Here is a 25,178-nt window from a genome sequence, read left to right as displayed (position 1 = left end):
GATGACCAATGTTTGATGCCTACAATCCAAGGTGTTCCAGTAGCATAGATAAGCCCTCATCAGCTCCCCAGTGGTCATGAGTTTCTAAAGGAAGTCTGAGGGATGATGAGCTTCCTGTGTCTTTACCCTAAAAGCATAGTATATAAAGGATACTTTCTAGAGGTTGGTTGTGAGAATCCACCATCTCTTGGCCTACCTAGACATCATTTCTGTTTCTAAGTCTGTATTAAATATTTCTTTCTGAGAAACTGGATTTGTCAGCCTCTTTCTTCAGCCTCTCAGCTCCCTCGGCCTTTGAAGGCAGGTTTGCATAGACCTGCTCGCCATGGAACACCTTTTATAATTGCATGAATCTAGGACTTGATTCTGCTGCATATATAAAAATAAAGTTTTTTGGCATAACTTTAGTGCATTTTTTAAACTTTTTCTTTTCTTTCTTTTCTTTTCTTTTTTTTTTTTTTTTTTTTTTTTTGGAGCAGGGTTTTACTCTGTCACCCAGGCTGGAGTGCAGCGGCGTGATCACAGATTGCTACAGACTTGACCTCCTGGGCTCTAGCCTCCACCTCAGCCTCCTGAGTAGTCGATACTACAGGCGTGTGCCACCATGCCCAGCTAGTCAGAAATATTTTTTATTTTATTTTTTTTTGTAGAGACCGGGGTCTTGCTCTGTTGCCTGGGCTAGTATCGAACTCCTGAGCTCAAGCAATTATCCTGCCTCAGCCACCTAAAATGTTGGGATTACAGGCATGAGCCATGGCCCTCAGACTTTCATGAATTTTCTAGGAAGGTAATTTCAGTCCACATTGAAGGAGAAAGATTGTACTTTATTTTATTTGAAACATCACAGGAGGCTGGGTGCAGCGGCTTATACCTGTAATCACAGCACTCTGGGAAGCTGAGACAGGTGGATGGCTTCAGTCCAGGAGTTCAAGACCAGTGTGGGCAACATGGCAACACCCCATCTCTACAAAAATACAAAAATGAGCCAGGTGTGGTGGTGTGTGCCTATAGTCCTAGCTACTTGGCAGGCTGAGGTGGGAGGATCACTTGAGCCCGGGACACCGAGGTTGCAGTGAGCTGAGATCATGCCACTGCACTCCAGCCTGGGTGACAGAATAAGACCCTGTCTCAAAGAAAAAAAAAAAAGAAGAAGAAAAAGAAAAAACAAACATCACAGGAGTTACTTACCATCACAGAAAATCACATGCCACTGGCAACATTGCTTTTAGCATCTGAGTCACCAATAAAACCTAACTATGTCAGCCAATATTTTTAACTGTTGCATTCATGGTCATTTTACCTAATAGGTGCAGGCCTGATTACTTCATTATGATGTCTGGAGTAGTCAGCCTTGGGAGTTTAGCAATTTAATACTGAAATAAATAGTTTTATGATGAATTACTTTCCTTTTTAGTTCTCCTCCATATCACTGCCAGGACGTTATACTGATTTAAAATTACATATATAGGGAGGTTATATTATCTACAGATCTCATTTGAGGATAAGTAAAAAGGAAGTATTTGTTATAAAAATGGGAGATGGATCTGATAAAATTGAGGTATCAAATCAGACATTTAACAAATTGGGACAAAAATGACTATAAATGCAAATTGGGGCAGGTGCTATGAAGGAAGAGAGCCAGGTTCTGGGAAAGAGAATAACCAGGAAGATGAGTTTCAGTCTGGGCAGGCAAGAAAGACCTCTCTGCAGGGGTGACACTGAACCTGAGCCCTGAGGGACCATTTAAGGAGACAGACAACAAGACAGCGTATGCAAACGTCCCAAGGCAGAAAAGCCCTGACATACTGAAGACCACAGGGAAAGGCCAGGGTGACAGGTGGGGCTGGAGAGAGGGAGTCAGCTTGGACCACCAGGGCCCACCTGCAATGGAAAGTCATTAAAAGGTGAGTCCCCCCCCCATCTCCCCCGCAAAAAAAGTCACAAAATTTGAAAAAGACAATCCAGGCTACTTCAAGGAGAATGAATTGGAGGCAGGCAGGCTTATAAGGGGGGAGATTATTATAGTAATTCAGCTGAGAGAAGATGGAAGCTTAGACTAAGGGATAGCAGTTGACGGCTGGAGAAATGGTGGATTTTAGATATATTCTGGATATATCTAGATGATGTGGCATCTTTTGGAGGGATGAGGAAGACTGAGGGTAGAGAAGCACCATAGGGAGAGAACTCAAGAGGACAGTTTGGGATATGTTAAGCTTGAGATGTCAAGCAGGTGGTCAGAGGAGGTCTCTGCCTCTGAGTTCCAGAACTAGCTTATTACTATGTACCTCCTTTTAGCTGAACCAGAAGCATCTCAAATTCAACATTTCTGAACTAAATTCACTTCTTCTCAGTCAAAACTGCAACTCCTCCTGTGTTCACCATCTCACTAAAAGATATCACCACTCAATCAGGGTGCACAAGCCAGAAACCTGAAAGTTCTCAGGATCAACCCCTAACACAAACACACACACCAAAGCAGTCACCTGCCCAGCGAGTCTCCCTGTTTCTTCTCTCTCCATATTTCTTCACCTGGGAGCTCCTACTCGTCTTCTAGGCTTGAGTCTGGAAATCACTTCGTCCAGCAGATCTTCTCTGAACCCCCAATTCAGCTTAAGCATCCCGACGCTCCACACTTCTGTGGCACCAGGAGCTTCTCCTGTCATCCTGTTTGTTTACACTGTAATACAATTGCCTCTTTTCTGATCTGCAGCTTCCCCTTCTGCATCAGGACTCCCTGAGGGCAGGGGACTATTGCTCAAGACCTGGCTTATGGTAGCAGCTTATTACATTCCTGCTGAATGAATGATGGTAGCTCACGGGAAGGTGAAGTGAGAAAAGTCAGCTGCAGTCATCGTGCAGGTAGCTTGCACAGTGCTAGCTGCACCTCCTTCACCAGCTACAAAGCTTGAGAAAGTGGATCAAATACCTGAACTCTCTCCAGTAACAGATTAATTTATCTGGCTGCTGACGTCAGTTTCGGCCAGATATCAAATTGCCTCCGGTGAGCAGGGCCATTTTTCTGTGGCACACCAATGGGTCCAATCCACCTCCCTGAGTAATGTGAGCTCTTAATAGAAGAGCCTTAGACTGAGAGATGCTTTAAGCATTTTAGTTCCTGCTGCTGCTTTTCACCGCAACTTTTTCTGCATTGTCTCGACATTTGTCTTATCTAGGTATGCAGAATACAGCTGACTGTCTATCCGGCATTCTTCTAATTCCTCCTTCTTTCCAAAACTCTGATTCAGTTCAGGACCCCCCACCCCTTCTCCACTCAGACACATGCCCCTGGGGACCCCGGCCCCATACTTAGCCATATCGAGAGTCCCTGGTTGGATTAAGCCAATCATTGAGTTTCATTCCCCACTCCTGCCCCTCCCACTAAGTACTGGGTTTTGGAGGGCACATGACCTGGGTTGTCCAATCAGAGCAAAGTATTCACTGGCTTGTCCAACGTAGCTCCTGCCCCGCCTTCTGCTTCTGCAGCTGCTCCCCACCTCCTCTCGCCCACAGTATAAAAGGATTTACCACTCACTGGCCGTATCTCTACAGCTCATGGAGATTATTCACGGCCCCCTCTACATAGGCCATTGCCGTGTTTTCTGTTATCACCACCAGGGTCTATGCGACAGCTCAGTCCCAGAACCCCACTTACTTATCTCCAGGACTAGCTATGGAGAGGGAGGCGTATAGACATCCCAGGTCTGACACCTCTACCAGAGCGGCCCTCTCACCCTTTTCAACACTTGGCCTACAGAGGCTGAAGTCCCCCGCTGACATACATACTTGCACACATTCTTTTAATAGACAAAGGCGACAAGCAGCCAAGTGCAGCAAAGAGAAGACCCCGGTAACTACACTCAGATGAAGGCTGCAGTGCTGCTTTCCTCTGTCCAGATGAGGCAGCCAGAGTGCACAGAGGAGTTAAGCCGTGACCAGCAAACCCATGTGGAATGTGAATACGTGAGCCCCACTCTGCTGGCCAAAGAAACGCATACAGTGCAATCTGCCATCTGAGGATGAGGATGGCTTCCCAGCAGGAGAAATCAGGATGCCCTCCCAGACACGCATGAACAGAACAGGCCCTTGCAAAACCACACACACTTTCTGAGGGGAAGATGAAAATGTTTTGGAACTGGCAGAGCTGGTGGTTGTACAACACTGTGAATGTACTAAATGCCACTGGACTGTATACTTTATTTTTTAATGTTTCTTTTAGACACAGGAGACAGGATCTCACTCTGTCACCCAGGCTGGAGTGCAGTGGTGCAATCATGGCTCACTACCGAGTCAAACTTCTGGGCTTAGGCAATCCTCCTGTCTCAGTCTTCCAAGTAGCTGGAACTACAGGTACGTGCCACCACATCTGGCCAATTTTTTATTTTTTGTAGAGATGGGGGTCTCACTGTGTTGCGTAGGCTGGTCTTGAACTCCTGAGCTTAAGCAATCCTCCTGCCTTGGCCTCCCAAAGTGCTAGGATTATAGGCATGAGCTACCACATCCAGCCTGATTATATACTTAAAAATGGTTAAATTTATGTTGCGTAAATTTCACCTCAATTTTAAAAACATCCACACAGGGGCTGGGTGCGGCGGCTAACGCCTACAATCCTAGCACTTTGGGAAGCCAAGGCAGGAGGATTCCTTGAGCCCAGGAGTGTGAGACCAGCCTGGGCAACATAGGGAGACCCTGTCTCTATTAAGAAAAAGAGAAAAAAAAGAGGAAAGAAATACACACAGGTCCACAAGTGTGCAAAGATATGATCTTGCCTTGCAGGTACCCACATACACGTGCGTGTGTATGCACACATACACACTCACCTCGATTTCTTTGAAAATTCAGAAAATTCTTGCAGAATTACCCTGCAAGAAATCCCTGGAGGCCAAGAGTTGATGTGTTGACAATCAACTTCACAATATGCATTCATCACCACTGAGCACAGCTTATCCTCCTTGCACGGGTTTGATGCCCTCCCCTCCCCCTGCCTGTTCTGTATCACTTCCCTTTATCTTCTTCCCACCAGCTCTGGCCCTTTTATACTACAGACGGTTCCCCGTGGGGCTCTTCCCAGCCTATCACAAAACAAATAGCCTCACCACATTACTACAGCCTATGTAACTTCCCAGCCCAGAAGACTGCCTGCTCATGCTTTCACAGCAACCCAGGCTACCCACTGGGTCTTCACCGTCAGCCTAGGAGATAGGTCAGCTGCCACCACACTGATGAGGAAATAGGATCAAAGAAGCTCACCACCCGTCCAGAGTCACACGGAGAGGTGGGTAGGAATGAAGCGGGAATGCAATTCTCCTAACAACGAGTGTAGGACCCTCTCCCACACACCCCCTCTTTGTTTCAACCAGGTAGTCTATCATGGGTTTCAGACACAGACCTCCGGAGTCTCTGAGTCAGGCTTCCTAGCTGTCTGGCCCTGGGCAAGTTACTTACCTTTTCTGTTTCTTTTATCTATAAAATGGACTACTAATGGAGCCTTCTCTTAAATGCTGGGAAAAGAAATGAGCTAAGGTATGAAAGGCACTTAATACATGTGCTGGCTGCTAATTTATAACCATGTCCACCGAGTAGTGTTCCTTTTCCGTTCAGTTTCAGCAGATTTGGGGCAGAGTAATAAACAGGCAGAAAATGAGAACTGAATGTGAAATTAACTTCAGAACAAACACACTGAGAAATTTTGCTGGTTTAAATAAGTGTGTATGTTTACATGGCAGGCAAGGACTAAAGTTGGGTATTTTATGAAAATACTGAGAAAATAGCTAAACTGATATATCTCAAATACGTTTTTCAAAAAAAATCAATGGCTACTAAGACCTGGGAAGGGAAAAGAGTCAAACGCACATGGACTTTGATGTGGCCATGAAGTCCTCTCAGCCCATTTTGCACACAGCAGGCAGGTTTCAGTGGCTTCCTGTACAATAATGCACACATGTCTACACTAGCATCCTCTGGGTTTCAAGAAGTTCAGACAATCTAGCAGCTCAACTTGATTTCCTACTCTAAAGGACCTAGCTAGGGAAGCGTGCCATTTCTGAAGCAAAGCAAGAGCCAGTGAGACAAAATCAAAGAGAAGCAACAGTACAGATAGAGGAGGAAACTAGCAACAATAAAACTTTATAAGAAAATCACCAGATAAACTGTCACTCATTCGTTTCAAGTATCTATTCTCTTTTGTGTATTCTCATAAAAGCCTTAGAGTCAGCAATGCGACAGGTGGTATCATTTCTCTCTCTCTCCAGGGCTGTGAGGGCAGCAGCTGAGCCCAGGCTCTAGGTGAAGGGGTGGGAACTATCACTGGAGCAGTTGGGCTGGCAGCGGTGGGAGTCAGGGAGTTTCAAACGTAAGGGGTGTGGACCCTATAGTCTGGTGAAATTGCATAGGAACCTGCTAGGTCCCTGTTCTTATCCCTACCCTGTGTGGCCAGTAAGTGAGTCTTGTCAGAGCCTGTGCTCCATTGCTTGGGCCTGTGTTATGTGCTGCCTGGAAAATCAAATCGTGTGAGTCTCCCCTTCAAAGAGTCACTGGCTTAGTTAAGCAACCAGTGAGACACTGGCAGCAAGGGGATGTCACGAGAACAGTGGAATGCAGATCTGGAGTCAGAGGGCCTGGCCCGAGGTCCAGGGCAGCCTCTCACTGGCCATGTATGTAATCTCGTTCAAGTCATTTCCCTGTCTCTGACCCTATTTCCTCATCCACTAAAAAAGGGGGGTGCAGAGGGAGGAGTAGACAGTATGACCTACCTCTTTAATGTCATTGTTACGGTCAAATAGGATAAATGGGTCCAAGGAAGCCTCAAATGTAGGCACAGATGAACACAAGAGCCAAGAGCCATTGATGCTAAGTGCCACAGGGATTCAAAGTGGAGAGAATACATCTGCCCTTGACTAACAGAAAAGGCTACGTGGAAAAATAGGTATTACTGGATGTTCTCTGTTAATCTCTCCAACAAGGCACCCATCTTCAGAAGACTATGCCCTTTAGAAGTTCAAACTATTTAGCTCAGAGTTCAAGACTGGCCATGCAGTCATCAAACTCCTCTTCCCACCTTAGATTTAATGGCTTCTCCAATGAACGACTAATCTGTAGCCGGAGTGAACGTAGGCTGCTGCCGCACCTCCCCGTCCACCCCAGACTCTCCCACGTGCCTCTTTCTGTGTTCTTTTCTTGGCCTGGAATACTCTGTCTTGCCTGGGCCCCTTCCCACCCCAAAACATACACACATACCAACTATTCACTTAGGAAAACTGTCCAGACCCTCCCCCACCGTCCCCAGAGCTGGACGTACTCTTTCCTGCCTGGTCAATGTCTTTGATACCTGTATCAAAGGTATATATACATATGTACATATACACATACATATACACACACATATATCAAAGGTGTATATATATACACACACATATGTATATATAGACACATACATACAAATGTGCGCACACACACATACCTGTATATACATATATATCTAATATATCTATAATAATACATATTATATATTAGATATATATATATAGGGTTTTTTTGTGTGCGTGTGTCTGTGTGTGTGTATGGGGTCTATAGTAGGACACTCTGCTCATTTGAGATAGGGCTACATTTTGAAAATTAAGTTAATGAAAATCAATTTGTAATAGTTATTAGTCATCTGTAATATGGTTTATATTCAGATGACTGAGACACTTGAAAACACCCAAATCTAATCAAGGTGACTGCAATGTAACTAAAGAAAGCTATAATCTAATAGAGTATGTTTTGGCCTATCTGAAAAATATGTTAACTGAAAAGCCATCGTCTATACAGACTCTACACAGAGTCTAGCAAAGTAGAAATTGCATAATGATAATATTAGTGTCCACCCACCTCTGTCCAACAGTAAGATAGCGGATGCTGGAGCTAGTGCACACAACAGATCCTGGCCGCTAGAAAGTCATGCTCTCGTATGGAAAGAAAACATGATCACGTGGCCCCTGGACCTGGATGAAACAGAAATCTCCTCCCAGAAATCCAACTCGTTTTGCTCCAAAACCTGTATGCCAAGCAACTTCTTTATGAATTCATCAGGAGCCTGGCCCTGAACAGAATATCCACCACTGTAACTTTGTTCTTCATATTTATGTTTCTAACTATAAAAAAAGAGAAGACTTCAGTTAAATCCCAGCCAACTAAACACATGCATTTATCTTGGACCACTCTAAAATCCTTTAACATGTACAGTAATTATTTTAAAAAAACATAAAGCCACAAGGACAAAACAAATGGGAAAAGAAATAACAGCAACAAAATTTAGAAGCTAAAAGGCAAAAAAAAAAAACAAAAAACAAAAACAAGTGGAACTCACTTAACAGGCCCAGGGAGCCAAATTTGGAGCCAGCAATGAGATGCCAGTTAAGAAACACTGGACTGCACGGCAGACCTCCCTGAGGGTCTGAAGGTATGGGAACTGGAGAAGCGCCTGCTTTTGCAGCTGGACTGAACGCGGAGCCACAGGCAAGAGGGTGGAACAAGTTTGCTTTTTAATATCTTATCCCCTTCCCTGTCATGGTAAACGCTCCCAAACCCTGGTGAAAGGCAGATGATACTTATCCTCTGGTAAGGGCAGAACTAGGGCTCCCCAAATGGAAGACACAAAGCCCAGTCGAAGCACACAAGGCCACAGTGGTACACAAAGAAAATTGAGACCCCCCTCCAACACCCTGCTTCTTTCACTTGCCTCCCAGGATGAACCCCTCAGGCAGAAGAGTAGAAGATTCTTTCCTGGTTTATATGACTAGCCCAAGGGGGAAGACCAACACCTGCTAATACTATAGGTTCCCCAATAAAAGGCCCCAACAGATCACCCTACAACAGTGGTTCTCAACTGGGGGTAGGGTGAGTGAGGACTGGTGTTGCCCCAGGAGAACATCTGGCAATATCTGGAGACATTTCTGATTGCCATCAATGGAGGAGGGATGCTGCTGGCATCTAGGGGGAAGAGGCTGGGGATGCTGCTAAACAGTGTACAAGACAGCCCCCCACAACAAACAATCCAGCCCCCAATGTCAACAGTACTGAAGCTGAGAAACCCTGACCTACAGGGAAGCTGAGAGTCAACCAGCCCTGCCCGTACATGGTTTCTCATGTGCTCAGTGCCACGCTTGTAAACACAAATAGACATTTGAGAACTACCTGAAAGAGATCAAAATTAGAGACTACACAGAGAGACAAAAACTTTGAAATACTATCATTAATATCCTCAGATAAATTAAAGATGATATACCATCAAAAAACAAACTAGCCAGGCGCAGTGGCTCATGCCTGTAATTCCAAAACTTTGAGAGGCCAAGGCAGGTGGATCACTTCAGCACAGGAGTTCAAGACTAGCTTGGATAACATGGAAAAACTTCCTCTCTACCATTAAAAAAAAAAAAAAAAAGAAACCAAAAACTAGCCAGAAGTGGTGGCACGCACCTGTAGTCCCAGCTACTCAGGAGGCTGAGGTGGGAGGATCACTTGAACCGGGAGGCAGAGGTTGCAATAAGCCAAGATCATACCACCGCATCATTCTAGCCTGGGCAACAGAGTGACAGCCTGTCAAAACACACACACACACACACACACACACACAAAAAAAACAACCCCAAGCCACTTAGAAGATGCTACAGGAAAAAAGAAGAACATCCAGAGAACAGGAAAAGGCACTTTAAAATTAAAAATAGAATCACATTTCAAAAACATAATAGAAGGGGTAGATGATAAACTTGAGGAAGTTTCTATTTCTCCCCAAAATAAAGAAAAAAGACAGAAAGGAAATATAAGACAATTAGAGGATCATTCCTGCAACTCCAGCATCTAAATAGTAGAAGTCCCAGGGTAACAGAGGAGACTGACAAACTGAAGAAACCAAAGAAATAATCCAAGAAAATTTGTTAGAACTGGAAGATATGAGTTCCCAGATTGTGGGTAGCCAGTCAGGCCCTACCCCAAAGCCTATGATTGTGAAATTTCAGGAGGTTAAAATGGCACATCCTAACTTTCAGAGAGGAAAAATGGGTTCCTGACAATGGATCAGGGATCAGGTTGGCATGGGACTTCTAAACAACTTAAATAGAAGCTGAAAGACATTGGAACAATGCCTTAAAAATTCCAAAGGGGGAAAAATATATAGTCTATTTTCAAAGTATCAATCAGGTATAAAGGAAAGAAAAACATTTTCAAACATACTGGTATCCCAAAAGTTGCCTACAATGACTCTTAGGAAACTAATAAAATATACGTTCCACCAAAGTGAGGAAATAAACCACTAAGACCTGAGATCCTGGAAATGGCGATCTAATACAAGAGATAGAGGCAAAGAGAATCCTCATAAACATGAAGGGAAATCCCAGGATAACAGCTGTGCAGCAGGCAAGAGGCACCAGCCCAGCTAGAGCAGGTTAGAAGGCTCAGGAGGAATGGCTGCAAAAGAAGAAACTGACAGAATACTTGATATGTCTGACTGCATGGGAGGGTGAGTTTTGCATGAAACAGCTGAGACATACAGTGAAAACTAAGTAAGGGAAGCAACAAGATAATTGTTCACTTGAGAAACAGAAAGTGATACAAGAAGAAAAATATAGTCATAGTACACTACATGGCTCAGCTGTGACTAGTCATAAAAATATAAACACTGATCAGTGGTCAAACTGAAATTACAATATAGCTTCTGGAGAAAGGTGGATAGGAAGTGGAAGATATGTGTGAAAGGGAGCTAAGGCCTCATCAGTCATCATGTGAATTCAATAGAGAATAATTGTTATCAAAATAAACAGCAGAGAGTTGAAAGTGGTTGTCTCAGGGTAGTGGGAAATGTCTTTTCCATAGGAGAAGTAAAAAGGAATATTTTATTTCTTCATAATAAGTCCTTCCAGAACTGCTGACTCTTTAAACCATCTGCATATATAAGTTTGATAAAAATAAAATGACTTTTTAAAAAAAATTGGGGAACACAATAAAGTATAAAGAAGTAAATTTCTAAAATTATTCATTATCACCACCTAGAACCAATCACTTTAACATTTTGACTATTTTGTTCTGATTTTTCCTCTGCATATTATACATGTGCATTTTCTTTAAAGTTTTAATCATACTATACATATATTTATATATGGTTTTGATTCCTGCTTTTTCACACTTAACACATCATTAGCCTTTTCACATTTCTTTAAATGTCTGTTGAAGGCAGTTTTTAATGGCTGTGATTATTCCAATATAAATCGTTCTGTGATTTAGCAACTCCCTTTTTACTACGCATCAATGTGTTTATAATTTATCACTATTATAAATAACACTGTGAAGAATATCATTTTATGTAACTCTCTGGGTACGCTGAATGTCTTCTAGGCATAAATTCATAAAATCAGATCACTGCAAATTAAAGAGTCTTTGGCAAATTAACTTCCAAACTGGTTGTTTCAGTTTTCATTCCCAAAAAATGGGGCAGAGAGTATTTACTTTCCTTTCTCCTTTTCAACTTGATAGACTGAAAAACAAAGTTTTTATTCACATGTCTTTACAGAGTATATTTTCATTGGCTATTTGTTTTTCTTCTCTTGTGAGCTATTGGTTTATGTCTTGTCCATTTTTCTGCTGGGGATACACGGTAGATTAACTCTTTGGCAACCTCATTTATACGCTGATCTCTTATGAGTTAACATAAACCAGACCCAGGTACCTGATGATCCTTGAAAGCCCCAATAAAATTGTTTCTGAATCTAAATGGCCCCACAGAAACCTTGCCTTTCTGGGAGGCTCAGGTCAAACAGCCCGTAGTCGGGCACCTTTGTAACACTCCTCACTCACAGTTCATGATTTATATGCATGTCCCATTTTCTACTTGCATTCTGGCCAACTCTATTCATCTTCTCTTCCAACTGGACTGTAAACTCCTACGGGGGAAGAACCCGATCTGATGGAATTTTGTGTTCCTCACCTCACTCTTATGTTTAATGGATACTCATATATTTGATAAGTAAAGCTATTAGGGTGTGGTTGGGGTGGGAGAGAATATGAACAGAGGCACAGAGAAAACAAGAACACCGGAAGCTCCAGACCCAAGCATTAAAAGGAACAAAAAATTAAATTAAAAAAAAAATTTTAAGAAAAAGAATATCACAAGGGTAGAGAAGAGATCAGCCCTTGCCTCTACCTGAGCCTAGGGGCGAAGGCAGCACCACAAGTGCACAACTAGCAGAACTTCACTTTTTACCTTGAAACCCTGAAAATAGTCCCCACAGCCTGGGAAAGAATGGCCACGGAAGAACGACTGAAAAAAGGAACAAAACGTAAAGAGAAGGATCAAAGAGCCATAAAAAGGAATGGAATGTTGATACCTTCTACAACATGGAGGAACCTTAGAAAACGTTATGCTAAGTGAAAGAAGTCAGACATAAAGGGCAAACATTGCAGGATTCCATTAATATGAAATGTCCAGAATAGGTAAATCCATAGAAACAGAAAGATTAGTGGTTGCCAGGAGATGGGGGAGGAGGAATAGTAGGGAGCGACTGTCGGTGGGTATGGGGTTTTGTTCCGGGGTGTTGAAAGTGTTCTCTGAATTGTGTCTCAAAAAATAAAACAAAGGAAAAAGGAGGAAACTTACCTATGAAGCAGTTTGATACAAGAGCAATTTATCTGAGTAATTACTTTCTTCTTAATACCAGCTTGCCTAGATGCTGATACTTCCATACTACCTTGTTCAGACAACAGGAAGCATTTGGGTCTCCCTTCCGGTCAAGACACAAGTGAGCAGGTCAGCATCCTCACCGTGTCCCCCTCCTCCAACTTGTCACAGAGGGCCACAGGCCACTGTGGAAGCACACCTGACATAAAACCCAGTGAAGGACTCCTACAGGTCTAGACTTGCTAGAGAACAGTACATGCCCATGGCCAGTACTTCATCCAAACAGACCTGGCAGCCTGTCTGCTAATGAGCCTCGTGAGTCCAGAAATGAGTCCCGCTTTCCTTAAATGGTCAATGCATTCAAATCGCCACCTATAACCTGCTTTAAAACCACTCAGTAATGTCCGGACAGGTCAGAATCCCCTCTCAAATGAGCTGATAGGAAAGCCAATATGGAGATGATATGAAGTCATGAAAAAGGTTCTTTCCATATAATCTTACCACCAGACCCCCCTAAATTTAACACACACCTAGTTTCTACTGGGGCCCCCAACACTTGTGCAAAGTGCTATGTGCTACATGCAGTCCTGCAGGGACGGGAAGGGGAAGAGTTTACAATCTGCATGGGGAGCAAAGATTTACACATGAATAAAACCAAATGCTAGAGTGCAGCCTGGAGACAATTCACTTGGTAGAAATTCTAAGGAGGGACTCACCTCTAGAGGGCTGGAGTCAGAGGTGAGGAGGTCACAGGGTGCCTCAGCCTCAGTTGGACTTCTCACTTTCCACACTGGATGAATAACCAAAGCTCTCGCCTGTTGGACGAAGTCCCTGTCCGAAGGAAGCAGAGCCCCCATTTCCCTGCTCTGTCCCTCCTCGTGTCCAGTCCCTTCCCCATTCCTCCAGGGCTGAGGAGGCTGCTAGAAACACCTCCGGGTAATCAGCTCACTGGGGAAGACAACCCTGTGAAAAGTAAGCTGGATCAAATGGAATTTTAATTGAACTGGACGCTCAAAATGAAATGCTCTCTCAGTGGCAGCTCCTAGAGGGGGCACACTTTGAGCCAAGTCATTTATAATCCCAATCATTATGTCATTTGAAAGAGGATGGGTTTTCTAGATCGGAACAAATTTGAAAGAAAAGAAAAGAAAAGAAAGAAAGAAAAGAAAGAAAGAAAAGAAAGAAAGAAAATGTGAAAGAGGAGGGCAGGAGAATAACGGGAGGGGAGGACACTTGCACAGAAAGCAGAGGTCAGCCAGGAAAGAAGTAATTACTGGCAAGATGGGTGTTTGAGTAACACAGCCCTTCCTCTCCCTCTAGCCACTCCTTGTGACCCGCCTGGGGAGTGTTAACACAAAAAGGACGTCATTGCCCATCTGATGCTTTGGAACTAATTTAGCACAGACCAAGCTGCCATCCTTCTAAGGGACAGGGTCTGTCACCACCCAGAGGAGTGCTAACCTCAGCCACAATGAACAGAGCCCTGTCCAGGCGTCCTGTCTATCGAGTCCCTTAATATGCGGGAGAGAAATAGCTTGGTGTTTAGACCGCATCAAGAAATACCTGCAGAGCCTACTGGGCACACACCCCTAGGCCACACAGCACACTAATGGAGCCAAGGTACCCCACAAAATTCTGCTTCCATTTTTTTTTCTCCTGATAGCACTGTGGCCCTTCTCCACCAGATGAACTGGGTAGGCAGCACCCATGGCTGAATCATTCAATTCATTCCAGTAACTACGGAGAATCTCAACCATGTGTAAAGAACTAGAAATGAGGGTGTATCGGGGTGTGTTTTGTGGGGGTGGGGGTTTAAAAATTTATAAATTAAAAAAAAAAACACAATGAGGGCCTGTCATTTGCAATAACATGGATAGAACTGGAGATCATTTTGTTAAGTAAAACAAGCCAGCAACAGAAAGACAAACATCGCGTGTTCTCACTTATTTGTAGGATCTTAAAAATCAAAACAATTGAACTCATGGACACAGGGAGTAGAAGGATGGGTACAGAGGCTGGGATGTGGAGCTGGGGGCTTGGTGGGAGGTGGGGATGGTTAATGGGTACAAAAAAATAGGTAGGGCCAGGCATGGTGGCTCACGCCTGTAATCCCAGCACTTTGGGAGGCTGAGGTGGGCGGATCACAAGGTCAGAAGTTCGGCAACAGACTGACCAATATGGTGAAACCCTGTCTCTACCAAAAATACCAAAATTAGCTGGGCATGGTGGCAGGCACCTGTAGTCCCAGCTATTTGGAAGGCTGAGGCAGGAGAATTGCTTGAACCCAGGAGGTGCAGGTTGCAGTGAGCCAAGACCATGCCACTGCACTCCAGCCTGGGTGACAGAGCAAGACTCCATCTCAAAAAAAAAAAAAAAGTTAGAAAAAAACATGACACTATTTGATGGCATAACAGGGTGACTATAGTCAATAATAACGCAATTGTACATTTAAAAAATAACTCAAAGAGTGTAATTGGATTGTTTGTAGCACAAAGGATAACTGCTTGAGGGGATGGATCCCCCATTCTGCATGAGGTGCTGATTTCACATTGCATGCCAGTATCAAAACATCTCACGTGGCCCACAAATGTGTACACCTACTATACACCCACAACATTTTTTTAAAAATTGAAAAAATAAAAAAAATAATAAAATAACTGCACTCCAGGGACAGTGTGTACGTAAGACAGGGGTGGATGTGGTACGGAGGGCAGGGGGCAGGGGGTGGAGGCGGGTTGCAAAGAGCAGGTACAGAAGTGTACAGTCATTAATTCAGTGGCTCTGACATTTCAGCCTGCATAAGAATCACCTGAAGGGCTTTTACAAAAGAGATTTCTTAGAGTTTTTCAGTCAGAGGGTTTGGGGTAAAGCCTAAGAATTTGGATGTCTAACAAGTTCCCAGGAAATCCATGTTGGTTTGAGGATCACACTTTGAGAACCAGTGCCACCATTCAAGGCCTTGCTGAGCATCTAGCACATGTAAGAATCCAAACTGATCACGTTCTCCAGTTAAAAAACAACTTTCGTGGAAACAACCTTACTCAACTTAACTCTTACTAGCATTGCACCTCCTGGGAAGGATAAGCCTTGCTCCTCTGTGCCCCCAGTAAATAGGTCCCTCTGCCCTCCCATCACTCATGGTTGACCTACCCTTCAAAGCACTGTGCCTCTGGGGGCTGGGCCTGCCTGACGGATCTTCTAACACCTGCCCCTGGCCCAGATCTGATGCTTAGTAAATGTACGTTGACTGACTGGATGAATGTTCTCTTTTAGGCTTGCCAGCCACCACAGGAAACAGCCGGGCAGGATTTGGGAGCCCATGCAGAGGTGGTGGCAATGGGGATGGCCTAAGAGGGCAAACAATATGAGCAGCAGGTGACAGAAGAAGTTTTGTGCCATATTCAGAGACTATTCAGATAAAAGAGGGACAAACAGATTTGAAGAGGTAGGCTTCCCCTGAATAAGGAAATCCTTGAAGGGAGAAAAGAAAGGCCTGAGGTAGCCCCCACGGGACAGAAACGACACCTGTCATTTGCAGGCTAAAGCTGGCCTCCTGACAGTCCCCCAGACAGCATTCCCCTGTTCCTCTCTTCTGGGAAGGGGCCACAGCTTTAGGCAAATGGCATGAGCTTCTTCCACACATGCATTAGCAGTGAGGCCATTGACGCCACCTCAGGCCTGCTCCTTTTTGAGGAAGCATGGTGGTTTAGGGACAAACTGACAAAACACCCGTAACGTCACATGGGGCAGAAGTTTTTGTAGGAGCCGTTTTAGCAGCAATCCTTACGTGTTCCATCTATACACAATGTTCCACCAACTCTTCTATCTAGAAAAGCGATGTGCTTGGAATGTACCTTTTACATGAAACGCTGAACAACAGAGTGCGTGTGATAAAAAAAAGAGGCCTTTAACGTGGGCCAGATGATTAGGGAGAGTAACTTAACATCAAGAACCCAGGGCTTAAAGTCCGACAGCCTGCTTGGTGATCTTGGCTTTGCCTTTTACCAACTGTGTGGCCTGGAGCGAGTCATTTAACCTCCCCAAACCTGCAAAATGAGACAGCCACCACTGGCTTCCTTTACTCACAGAGCAGGTGAGGGAACTCAAGGTGGTACCAGGTGCAACATGCTTTATGTGCTGTAAAAATGTCACTTGATGATGAGTCTGCCACTTTTAAGCCATTCAGTCTACCCTGAGCCTCGGTAGAGCAGGAAAATCTAGGGATCTGGAGAGGTGGCTGCTTCAGTGCTCCCACCATTCACTCAAAAAGGAACAGTGACAGCAATAAAGACCCCTTCCCCCACTTTTTTTTCTTTCTATTAAAATCAACAAGCAACACAGCACCAGATTAATATCTCTTTAATTACCAAGTTGTCAGTCACCAGGTGAAAAACCATAATTTAGTTATCAACCCTGCTCACATGTTGACACTGATAGCAGGGATCTGGGGTCCATAAAAAGACGCGTTAGGGTCACCCCCTCTGCTGTTCCTCCCTGCACTGCTCTTCCCACTCAGAATATGAGCTCTCCACACCCCTCTGCCTGCTGGGACTCATTTAGGTCAATGCTTCCCAAATCTTCACTTCATGGCACACAGAGAAAATGAGATGATGTGTTCAGCACACATCGGGTGGGGTAGGAGAGCCACTGCTGCGTGCCTGAGGTGAGACTGCTCAAGGTAGGACAACCTGAGCCCTGGCTTGTCCCAGGCCCTACCCAGCTGCCCTGAGGGCTGAGGAAATCCCTTATCTGGGAGCTGGGAAACTCCGACATATCTAACAATCCCACAAGGAGGTACTATTATAATCTCCATTTTACAGATAAGGAAACAGGTTTCCGAAGGTTAAGCCCCTTGCTGGGAAGCGGCAGAGCTGAAGTTGGGTCCTGGCAGTCCGATGTAGGGGTCCACACGGGCAACCAGTACTCTACTGGCCTCCATCTCTTCCTGTAAGCCTAGATCTTCCACAAAGCTCCCCCCTGTCACCTCTTCCTGTGTGGGAGCCTGCAGCACTCAATTTCACACGATGAACGTGCCCAGCTGTGTAGTGGACCTTTCTGTGGCCCGATCCCCCACCTTCTCCCATGGAAGGTGGGAGCACACACCAGGCACTGAATCAACACCAACCGAACTGAGCCAGTGTGGAGCCCCCAAAGCTAGCTGGGCCCGCACTCTCAGCACCAAGCCCTGTGGGGTAACTACATACATCGTTTCTAATCCTTACCGTTATGCTGCAGGGTAGAAATTATCTCCTCACTTCACACAGAAGGAAAAGAGGCTCACAGAAGCGAGCCGGCTGGCCAACGGTCTCACAGCTACAAAGAGGTAGAGCTAGGATTCGAAGTTCATCTGGAGGCTCCAAAACCCACACTCTTTCCACTGCCCCTGTCTCCTCCTCAGGGGATCTGGGAGCAAGAAGTCTCAGGAAATATGCAAAGGCTGGAGTCTAAGAAAGTGCTGGGGGACAGACAGCCCTACTGGTGATCACTAAGGCCCCGGGGCCTGTGGAAGGACAAAACTGGTGGCCTGTCCCTTACCTACGTGCCTGTTTCTCCTTTGAACCTTGGAGACTTCTACTGTATTAGCAAAGCTTTCCTAGGAAAGGGGTTGTGCTGATGCTATTATTTAGCAGGTACGACTTTAGTCCTTGGTTAACCTTTTAGCAGAAACAAGCTGACAGTCAAATGAGAATCAATTCTTCTTCTTCTTTTTTTTTTTTTTTTTTTTTTAATAAACACAGTCTCGCTCTGTTGCCTAGGCTGGAGTGCAATGGAGCTTTGTATCGTAGCTCACTGCAGCTTTGAATTCCCGCACTCAAGTGATCCTCCCACCTCAGCCTCCTAAGTAGCTGGGACTACAGAGGCAAGCACCACCACATCTGGTTAATTAAAAAAAAAAAAAAAAAAATTTAGTAGAGGTGGGGGTCTTGCTGTGTTGTCCAGGCTGGTCTTGAATTCCTGACCTGAAATGATCCTCCCGCCTTGGCCTCCCAAAGTACTGAGATTACAGACAAGAACATGCCACCCTGCCTGGCCAAGAATCGCCTTATTTTAAGACGTATTTGTTGCATGCCTACAAAGTACCAGGCACCAGACTGAGCACTGCAACATGGTAGAGAAAGACACTGTCCTTGAAGAGAGCAAGAACGCATCCAGGAGGTCCTGGCAGGCAGCGGGCCGGAGAGGGTTCTACCCAGGGAGCCGGGGGACCCCTGAGAGCTCAGACGGCCCGGCCTCCGTACATGCAAAGCAGCTGTGGTCAGAAACTAAAAGAGGAATGGCAAATTGCTGAGGGCAAGGAAAGCCGCTCTCTGACCCAAGTGTGCCAAATTAGGGCAAAGCCAAGTCTGTCAGAGAGAAAGGAAATTCAGCTGAGAGTCAGGAATTTTAATTTTTAAGAGCCACACGTGGGCTTCCGTCTTGTTTCTTTGTAACTGCGTCCGTCTCCTCCTGAAGCATTGCTGTTGTGTCTGAGGTCTCTGGAGCACCCACAGCTGCCAATACATGTGCCCTTTCTGGAAACCGACACCCCCATGGAGAGCTGCTTTGTTGGCTTTGTTTTCATACCATTAGATCTCATCTCTTGAAACCCCAAATTCCACAACAAAATCGCAAAAGCCCAATTCTCCATGAGGTCTCTGACCCTGAGGGGCTTAAAGCAATGCTTCCCACCTTTTTCACATCACAGCACCCACAGCAACTGACAATACATGCTCAACCCCCTTAGGCTGTCACTCCCCCGGCCCCTCAAAGATGAGAGCTTGGCATCTCAGCACACCTGTAACACTCATGTCTGAGATACCTGCGGGGAAGCTTTCGTTCAAAGCGTGGGAAAGTCACCAAACCTCAGGAGAATCATGATGGAGCCAAACAGATCAAAGGTCCAGGATGGGGATAGGGCACAGATTATGTGCCCGATTATGAGGCATAATCGGAGACCAACCAGAGCTGGTGGGGACTGCCCCCACCCTAAGGTCCTTGCCTGCCAGCCCACAGTCTAAGCTGGCATAACCCAAACCCACATCAGAGTCCAGAGTCCCAAGGAGGGGAACACAGGGCATTCAGAAATGGCAAAGGCTTTGGAGTCAACAAAGGCTATCCACCTTCCCAATGCAGAGGAGGAAGCCAGCACTCCCATGTGATACGGTGCGGGTTGGAGATATAAATAGCTTCTAAAAAGGTTAGCAAAATGCACAGATGACAAATCTACAGTAGGTTACTAAGGGAAACCAGGATGCTCAGTGCCAGCATCTCACCTGTTGCAGCTGATGCCTGGAAGGAACCCTGGGGTTCCACCCAGGCTCTGCTCACCGGGCTGAGCAAGGATGGAACACGGGGCTACAAGGACCCAGAGTCTGGTGTTGTGAGTGGCATTTCCTAAACCCTACTCACGTTCCCCGCAGGCCTTCTCCAAAGTAGGAAAACCTTTTTCCTAATCACATCTCTGTCTGCTTCCCATAAACCCACTTGTTCCCAGTTTCCTCACCTGGCAGAAGTCTACCTTGAAGGGTGTTGTGAGGATGCCCTGCCTGGAGGTAGGAGGAGCCTGGTGAGTGGTGATCCCATGGCCGTTTCTCCTTCCTCTTTCTCATCATGCCAGGCCCTTCTGCTGAAATGCAGAAGGTGGGGCATGCCAAGCCTGCCTCCGGTGGAGATTCCCTTCTGTAGGGGAAGTGCCTTGTGGGCACCCAGAGGGCATGCAGGGCAGTCACAGCTGCTGGGTTATGTCAAGTGAAAACAAATCTCACTTGTCATTGAAAAAGCAACACCAGGGGACACAGAGTGAAAGATATTTATAGCTGTCATGGACACATCCCTGAACTTGTGTGTTGAAGTTAACAGACATAGAAACAATACATCCCAAAGCACACAAATGGACTTCCACACACTGAGACAGCGGCTAAATCTGGAACTCTAGGGATCCCAAGCTCACCCTCAACACACATCCTCCTGGGTGTGGATATTCTCGGACCTGAATAAACTGGGCTTCAGTCCTTCCCTCTCCAGAGTATCAAGTTCTGACTTCCTGCCAAGGATTAAGAGATCAGCCTGGAGCCCACAGCTAGAGAGCAGCTTGCCAGGCAGCTCCCTACTGGCCTGTCTGGACAGAGAGCGAGAGTTCCTTCCACTTCCCATCGCTCCAAACAGTGCAGTGGCAGGAGGGAAAATCCCATCTCTCCAGTCCCTCCCTGAGCAGACACTGGGGTTGCTACAGAGCCTACACTGAAGTCCTGAAGGCTGGGCAAGAAAGGAGAAGCTCCACAGAGGTCCAGGCAGGAAGCCAACCCCTCACCCCCAACACACACACAAGGCCCCCAGTGAGAAGGAAGATGCCTCGGTCAACTTCCACTCCAAAATGCTTGGCAGTCAAAATGTCACAGCTGCTCCTACACCACCCATGGGCTTGGCCAACAGAAGGGAAACCTTCCCTTTGGCAGTGATGCTCTGAGTGTGCTGGGATGTCCCCAGGCAGAGCACATGATGGGGACTGAAGTCCAATACACTCTCTCTCCCATTCTCTCTCTCTGTCTGCTAATAGCAGCAGAGGTCAAGTGGAAAGCAGCCTGCTCTAGAAGGCCAAAGGTCATCTACAACAATCACTCTTTGACTGGTAGATTCCCTAATATGTCAATCGGGCAAATGATGCTTGATTTGAACTTGACTGGGGTTAAGGCAGGGACCATGAGTGAGCAAGTGGACTAGAGGTTCCAAACTGAGGGAGGCACTGTTGCTGTTATTCAAATACAATGAGTGCCCACATGCATGAGTGAACATTTTAGAGAGAAGGTAACTGACCTGTAGTGTCATGAGCTGCCTCATTCCATCTTAACTCTCTGAAAGTAGAACCAGCTGAAGGCTACATACCCTACTTGTTTGTCAAATTCTGCACAGAACTCTAAGCTATTTCTCTTCCATCAACGGGGATACGGGCTCCGCTTAAGACAGAAAACCATCTGATACAACAGGGCATCTATGGCAGGGAGCACTGGGCTTGGAACCATGGATCCCATAATGGGGACTATAGGAGTGATAACGTGCAAAGCTGTTCCACACCTCTGTTGAAAAGGTTCTAGGATCTGGCATTCTAGTGGAATTTCTATCAACTCCAGGCACAATACACTGTTCTCTACCACTCTGTGAACATTTACCCCACAAAACTGCCATAGTAGAATACAATAATTTCCTGTACTATTTGTCACTCACCCACTATGCACAAAGTATCAGTTGCTTTTAAATATGTTAGAGTTAAAGCCAGCCTATAACCTTGCAATGCAGATTCTAATTATCCACGTTTTTACTAGATCACAAAAGTAAATAATTTAGCTAGAATCACATGACTAGCTAAGGTGGAGATCTGAGCCCAAGCCTGTTTTGTTCCAAAGCCCATGGACCTTTTTCTGCTGCCCACTAGGCTTAAGGATTTGTGTGTGTGTGTGTGTGTGTGTGTGTGTGTGTGTATGTATATGGATACATATATATACAAATCCTTGATGTTATTTTTTATTTACATGTTTATTTATTATTATTATTGTAAGATGAATCTGATATGCATCCCTAGAAGCCCGAGGTCTTAATGACCAAGTACAACGTAGAAACCTCCTACCTAACACATGAACAGAGACCTGAGACAGACATTTCTCCCTATGCTGACATCAGCCGTGGTAGATCCCCATTTTAAATTCATTCCTTTGAACTCCTCAGGTGTAAAAGTACCTGGACATAGTACCAGGTACGCAGCAGGCACTTACCATGTGGTCTCATCATTGCTAAGTTGCTTCTTAGTAATAAACCCTCAAATGCTGGGAGATGAAATATTACTAGCTTTGACGCAAAAACAAAAGTCTAGACACTGGGAGAAACACCAATGGGGCCCAACATACATCTTGGCCAACAGAGTAGGTGTCCCACCACTGGGTGAAAACAGTAGTATTTGAGCCTTACTAATATGTTCATCCTGTTTGGTCTATATCTTATGATCCTCCACTGGAAAGAGTAATTATGGCAATATATGGAAAGCCCTGGTTTTGTAAGTGGGGTCAACTTCAAGTGACTCTGGATCTAAGTTTTCTCCTCTGTAGAGGTGCCATCCATCACCCACTCAGAGAATGGCTGTGAAGATTATAGGTACCACATCTATGGATGCGCAAACAACCCAATCAACCCTGTGGCATCTCAGCATTCCCATGGTGTCCTGTGTGTATAACTACTTCAAATTGGAGCAGATTCAGACCCCTTCCCAATCCTAGCAACACCCCTCAGTAGCTGTGTGACCTCAGGCAAGCAACCTAGCTTCTCTGAGCCTGTCTCCTCACCGCAAAAATGGAATACCACATATCTCATGGGGTTGTTGTATAGACTAAATAAAGTAATATTTGCATGTGGCTGCCCCTAGCCCGTTATGTAGGAAAAAACTCAGGAAATACTAGTAGGGTTTAAATGTGCTTAGAACAGCTCTGACTACACACATCCTGTTGAACAGGGAGTGTGGTCAAAAATTATCATGGTCACAAGTAAAGGAGATAAGAGAAAGGAAAGTAGTGAGAAGTTCAAATTAGAGGCGATTTTTTAAAAACCTTCCTCTTTTCAACCAATAAGGTCAACTTCTTGTTTATCAATAACACGACTTAAAAGTCAGTCTTAGTTGATTGAGCAAGCTCTGCCCCTTGCCCTCCACATCCTTCAATGAAGGTAGAAGGAATAATGACTACAGGGCAGGCAACCAAAGGGGGCCTGGGAGAGCTGAGAACTGGCTGTACTGACCTGGGCCATTTTGGTGAAAGGGGGTGGCCTCAGGCACCTTGAACTGCCAGTAGTTCTCTATCTTCAGACCTTCCTCTAACAGTTTAGAAATGAGAGGTCGCATCAAGGCACTCCCCTCAACAAGGCATGTTTCAGAATCTAACCCAAACTCTAATCACAGTTCTGAAATCCCAATCTAGACAAGCTTCAAAGAACAGCACTATTGAGCACACAGTGTGTGCCAGGTTCAATGCTAAACATTTGCCATACAATAGCTGCACAAGGGGATCATCTTATTTTTTTAACCCCATTTTGCTGATAAGGAAATTCTACTACTGGACTTCCCCCAAAGACATTCTCTAAGACTTTCAGCTGCTCCTATGTTCTCAAGGACGTAAGTCTGTATGACATATGGAAACTTCTGCCAGAGTCTTCAACTCTAATGATAGTGCTGGATTCTACAAAATTCATCACACATAATCAGCTTAGCCCCAGAGCAAACGTGGGTTTGAGAAGAGGCTGAAGCTGGGACAGGGAGACAGAGAGAAGACCTTAGTCCTTTAGAAGCACAACCTGGCCACCTCTGATTTGCAAACACTGGCCAGAGGCTGCAGGGCAAAGTGTGCATCTTCTTTCTGCACAATTAATCTCTCCCAAAGAAAACCCAGACAAAGTCACCTGGCCCTTCTGAAGTAGGGCCGGGGGGAACCCCTCCTCCTCCAAGACTCACACTGAACTCCTATCCCTTCGTCCCCGCCCCAGGGAGTGGCTAGATGGCTGTTGTTTCTTTTCTTTTTTCCCTGTGGTCCTTCGGTAACACCACAAATTACGTTTTCAGGGACTGGAGTCCCAGAGTGCAATGATGTTGTAATAAACATAACCAGGACCAAATGCCTTCCCATCATATTAGATGATGCCATTTCCCACCAATCAGGCTCCTTGGGCAGGCAGACCACTCACCAATGAGGGACCAGACAGAGGCTGTGGGGGGGAGACCTGGTCATCTGCAACTAAAAATAAGGGCGCTTCATGATTGGCTGCTGCCACTTTGCAACAGGAGTTGGGACCCACACACCAGGCGCCACACAGAACGACCCACACAGGCAAAAACTTTCACAGCCCAGGGGCTCACATGGGTGGGCTGATCTGGGTCTGTTGGTTTTGTTTGTTTTCCTAATTTGCTGACTTGATACAAGAAATAAAGACCTAATCCAGGGGGAGCCCCTCGCAGACACACCCTCCCACCTAGACACCTCGGTTTCCAAAGGCCCTTCGCAGCCACAAAGAACTGGGGAACAGGATGGGGGCGTCGGCCAGAGGCCAAGACACTCACCTGTCCGGCCGTGTCATAGAGTCCTAGGAGGTACTGCTTGCCCCCCACGGTGACGCTGACTGCAAGGACAGAAGTGGGGGCGGGGAGAGAAGCTCACAATGACCTGGGCTCTGGGGCAATTTCGCTCCCCACCCGGACCCTCCTCTCCCAACCCAGCTAGAGGCGTGGGGGCGCTCCCCGCGAGATGTCACCCCCTTTTTCCGTGCGCCCGGCTCACTGTGAACCCGCAAGGGGCCGGGGTGTGATGTGGTCCCCAGCCGTCCACCCCTTCTCCCAAGTCCCGTAGACACGTCTCGCCCGGTCCCCTCGAATGTTTCCCCTGGGGCCTCGGAGCAGTAAGAAAGGGGATGTGGGAAGGTCAAGGAGGACGGCCCGGGGCGGCGAGGGGTAGGAAGCGCGGGGAGCAGGGGCCGCTTGGGGGGCAGGTGGGAGAGGGGGTGGATCAGCGGGCGAGGGGTTGCCAGG

The 25,178-nt window shown here is 45.9% G+C and overlaps 1 protein-coding gene across 1 annotated transcript in view; it reads right to left on the bottom strand.

Moving 5' to 3' along the window:
- The window catches only part of RHOQ (ras homolog family member Q), a 63,511-nt gene that overhangs the window by 14,541 nt on the left and 23,792 nt on the right, over positions 1-25,178 (bottom strand). The window contains exons 3-4 of the mRNA XM_011965779.1: positions 24,938-25,126; positions 24,714-24,772 (exon numbers count right to left, since the gene is read on the bottom strand). Of these exons, the coding sequence (XP_011821169.1) occupies positions 24,714-24,772; positions 24,938-25,126 (248 nt within the window). The remainder of the gene's footprint in view (positions 1-24,713; positions 24,773-24,937; positions 25,127-25,178) is intronic.

The sequence above is a fragment of the Mandrillus leucophaeus genome, unplaced genomic scaffold (genome assembly GCF_000951045.1).
Source record: "Mandrillus leucophaeus isolate KB7577 unplaced genomic scaffold, Mleu.le_1.0 Scaffold736, whole genome shotgun sequence".
NCBI lineage: Eukaryota > Metazoa > Chordata > Mammalia > Primates > Cercopithecidae > Mandrillus > Mandrillus leucophaeus.
The sequence above is the reverse complement of the archived record's forward strand: the minus strand, read 5'-3'. Positions and strand labels throughout refer to the sequence as shown.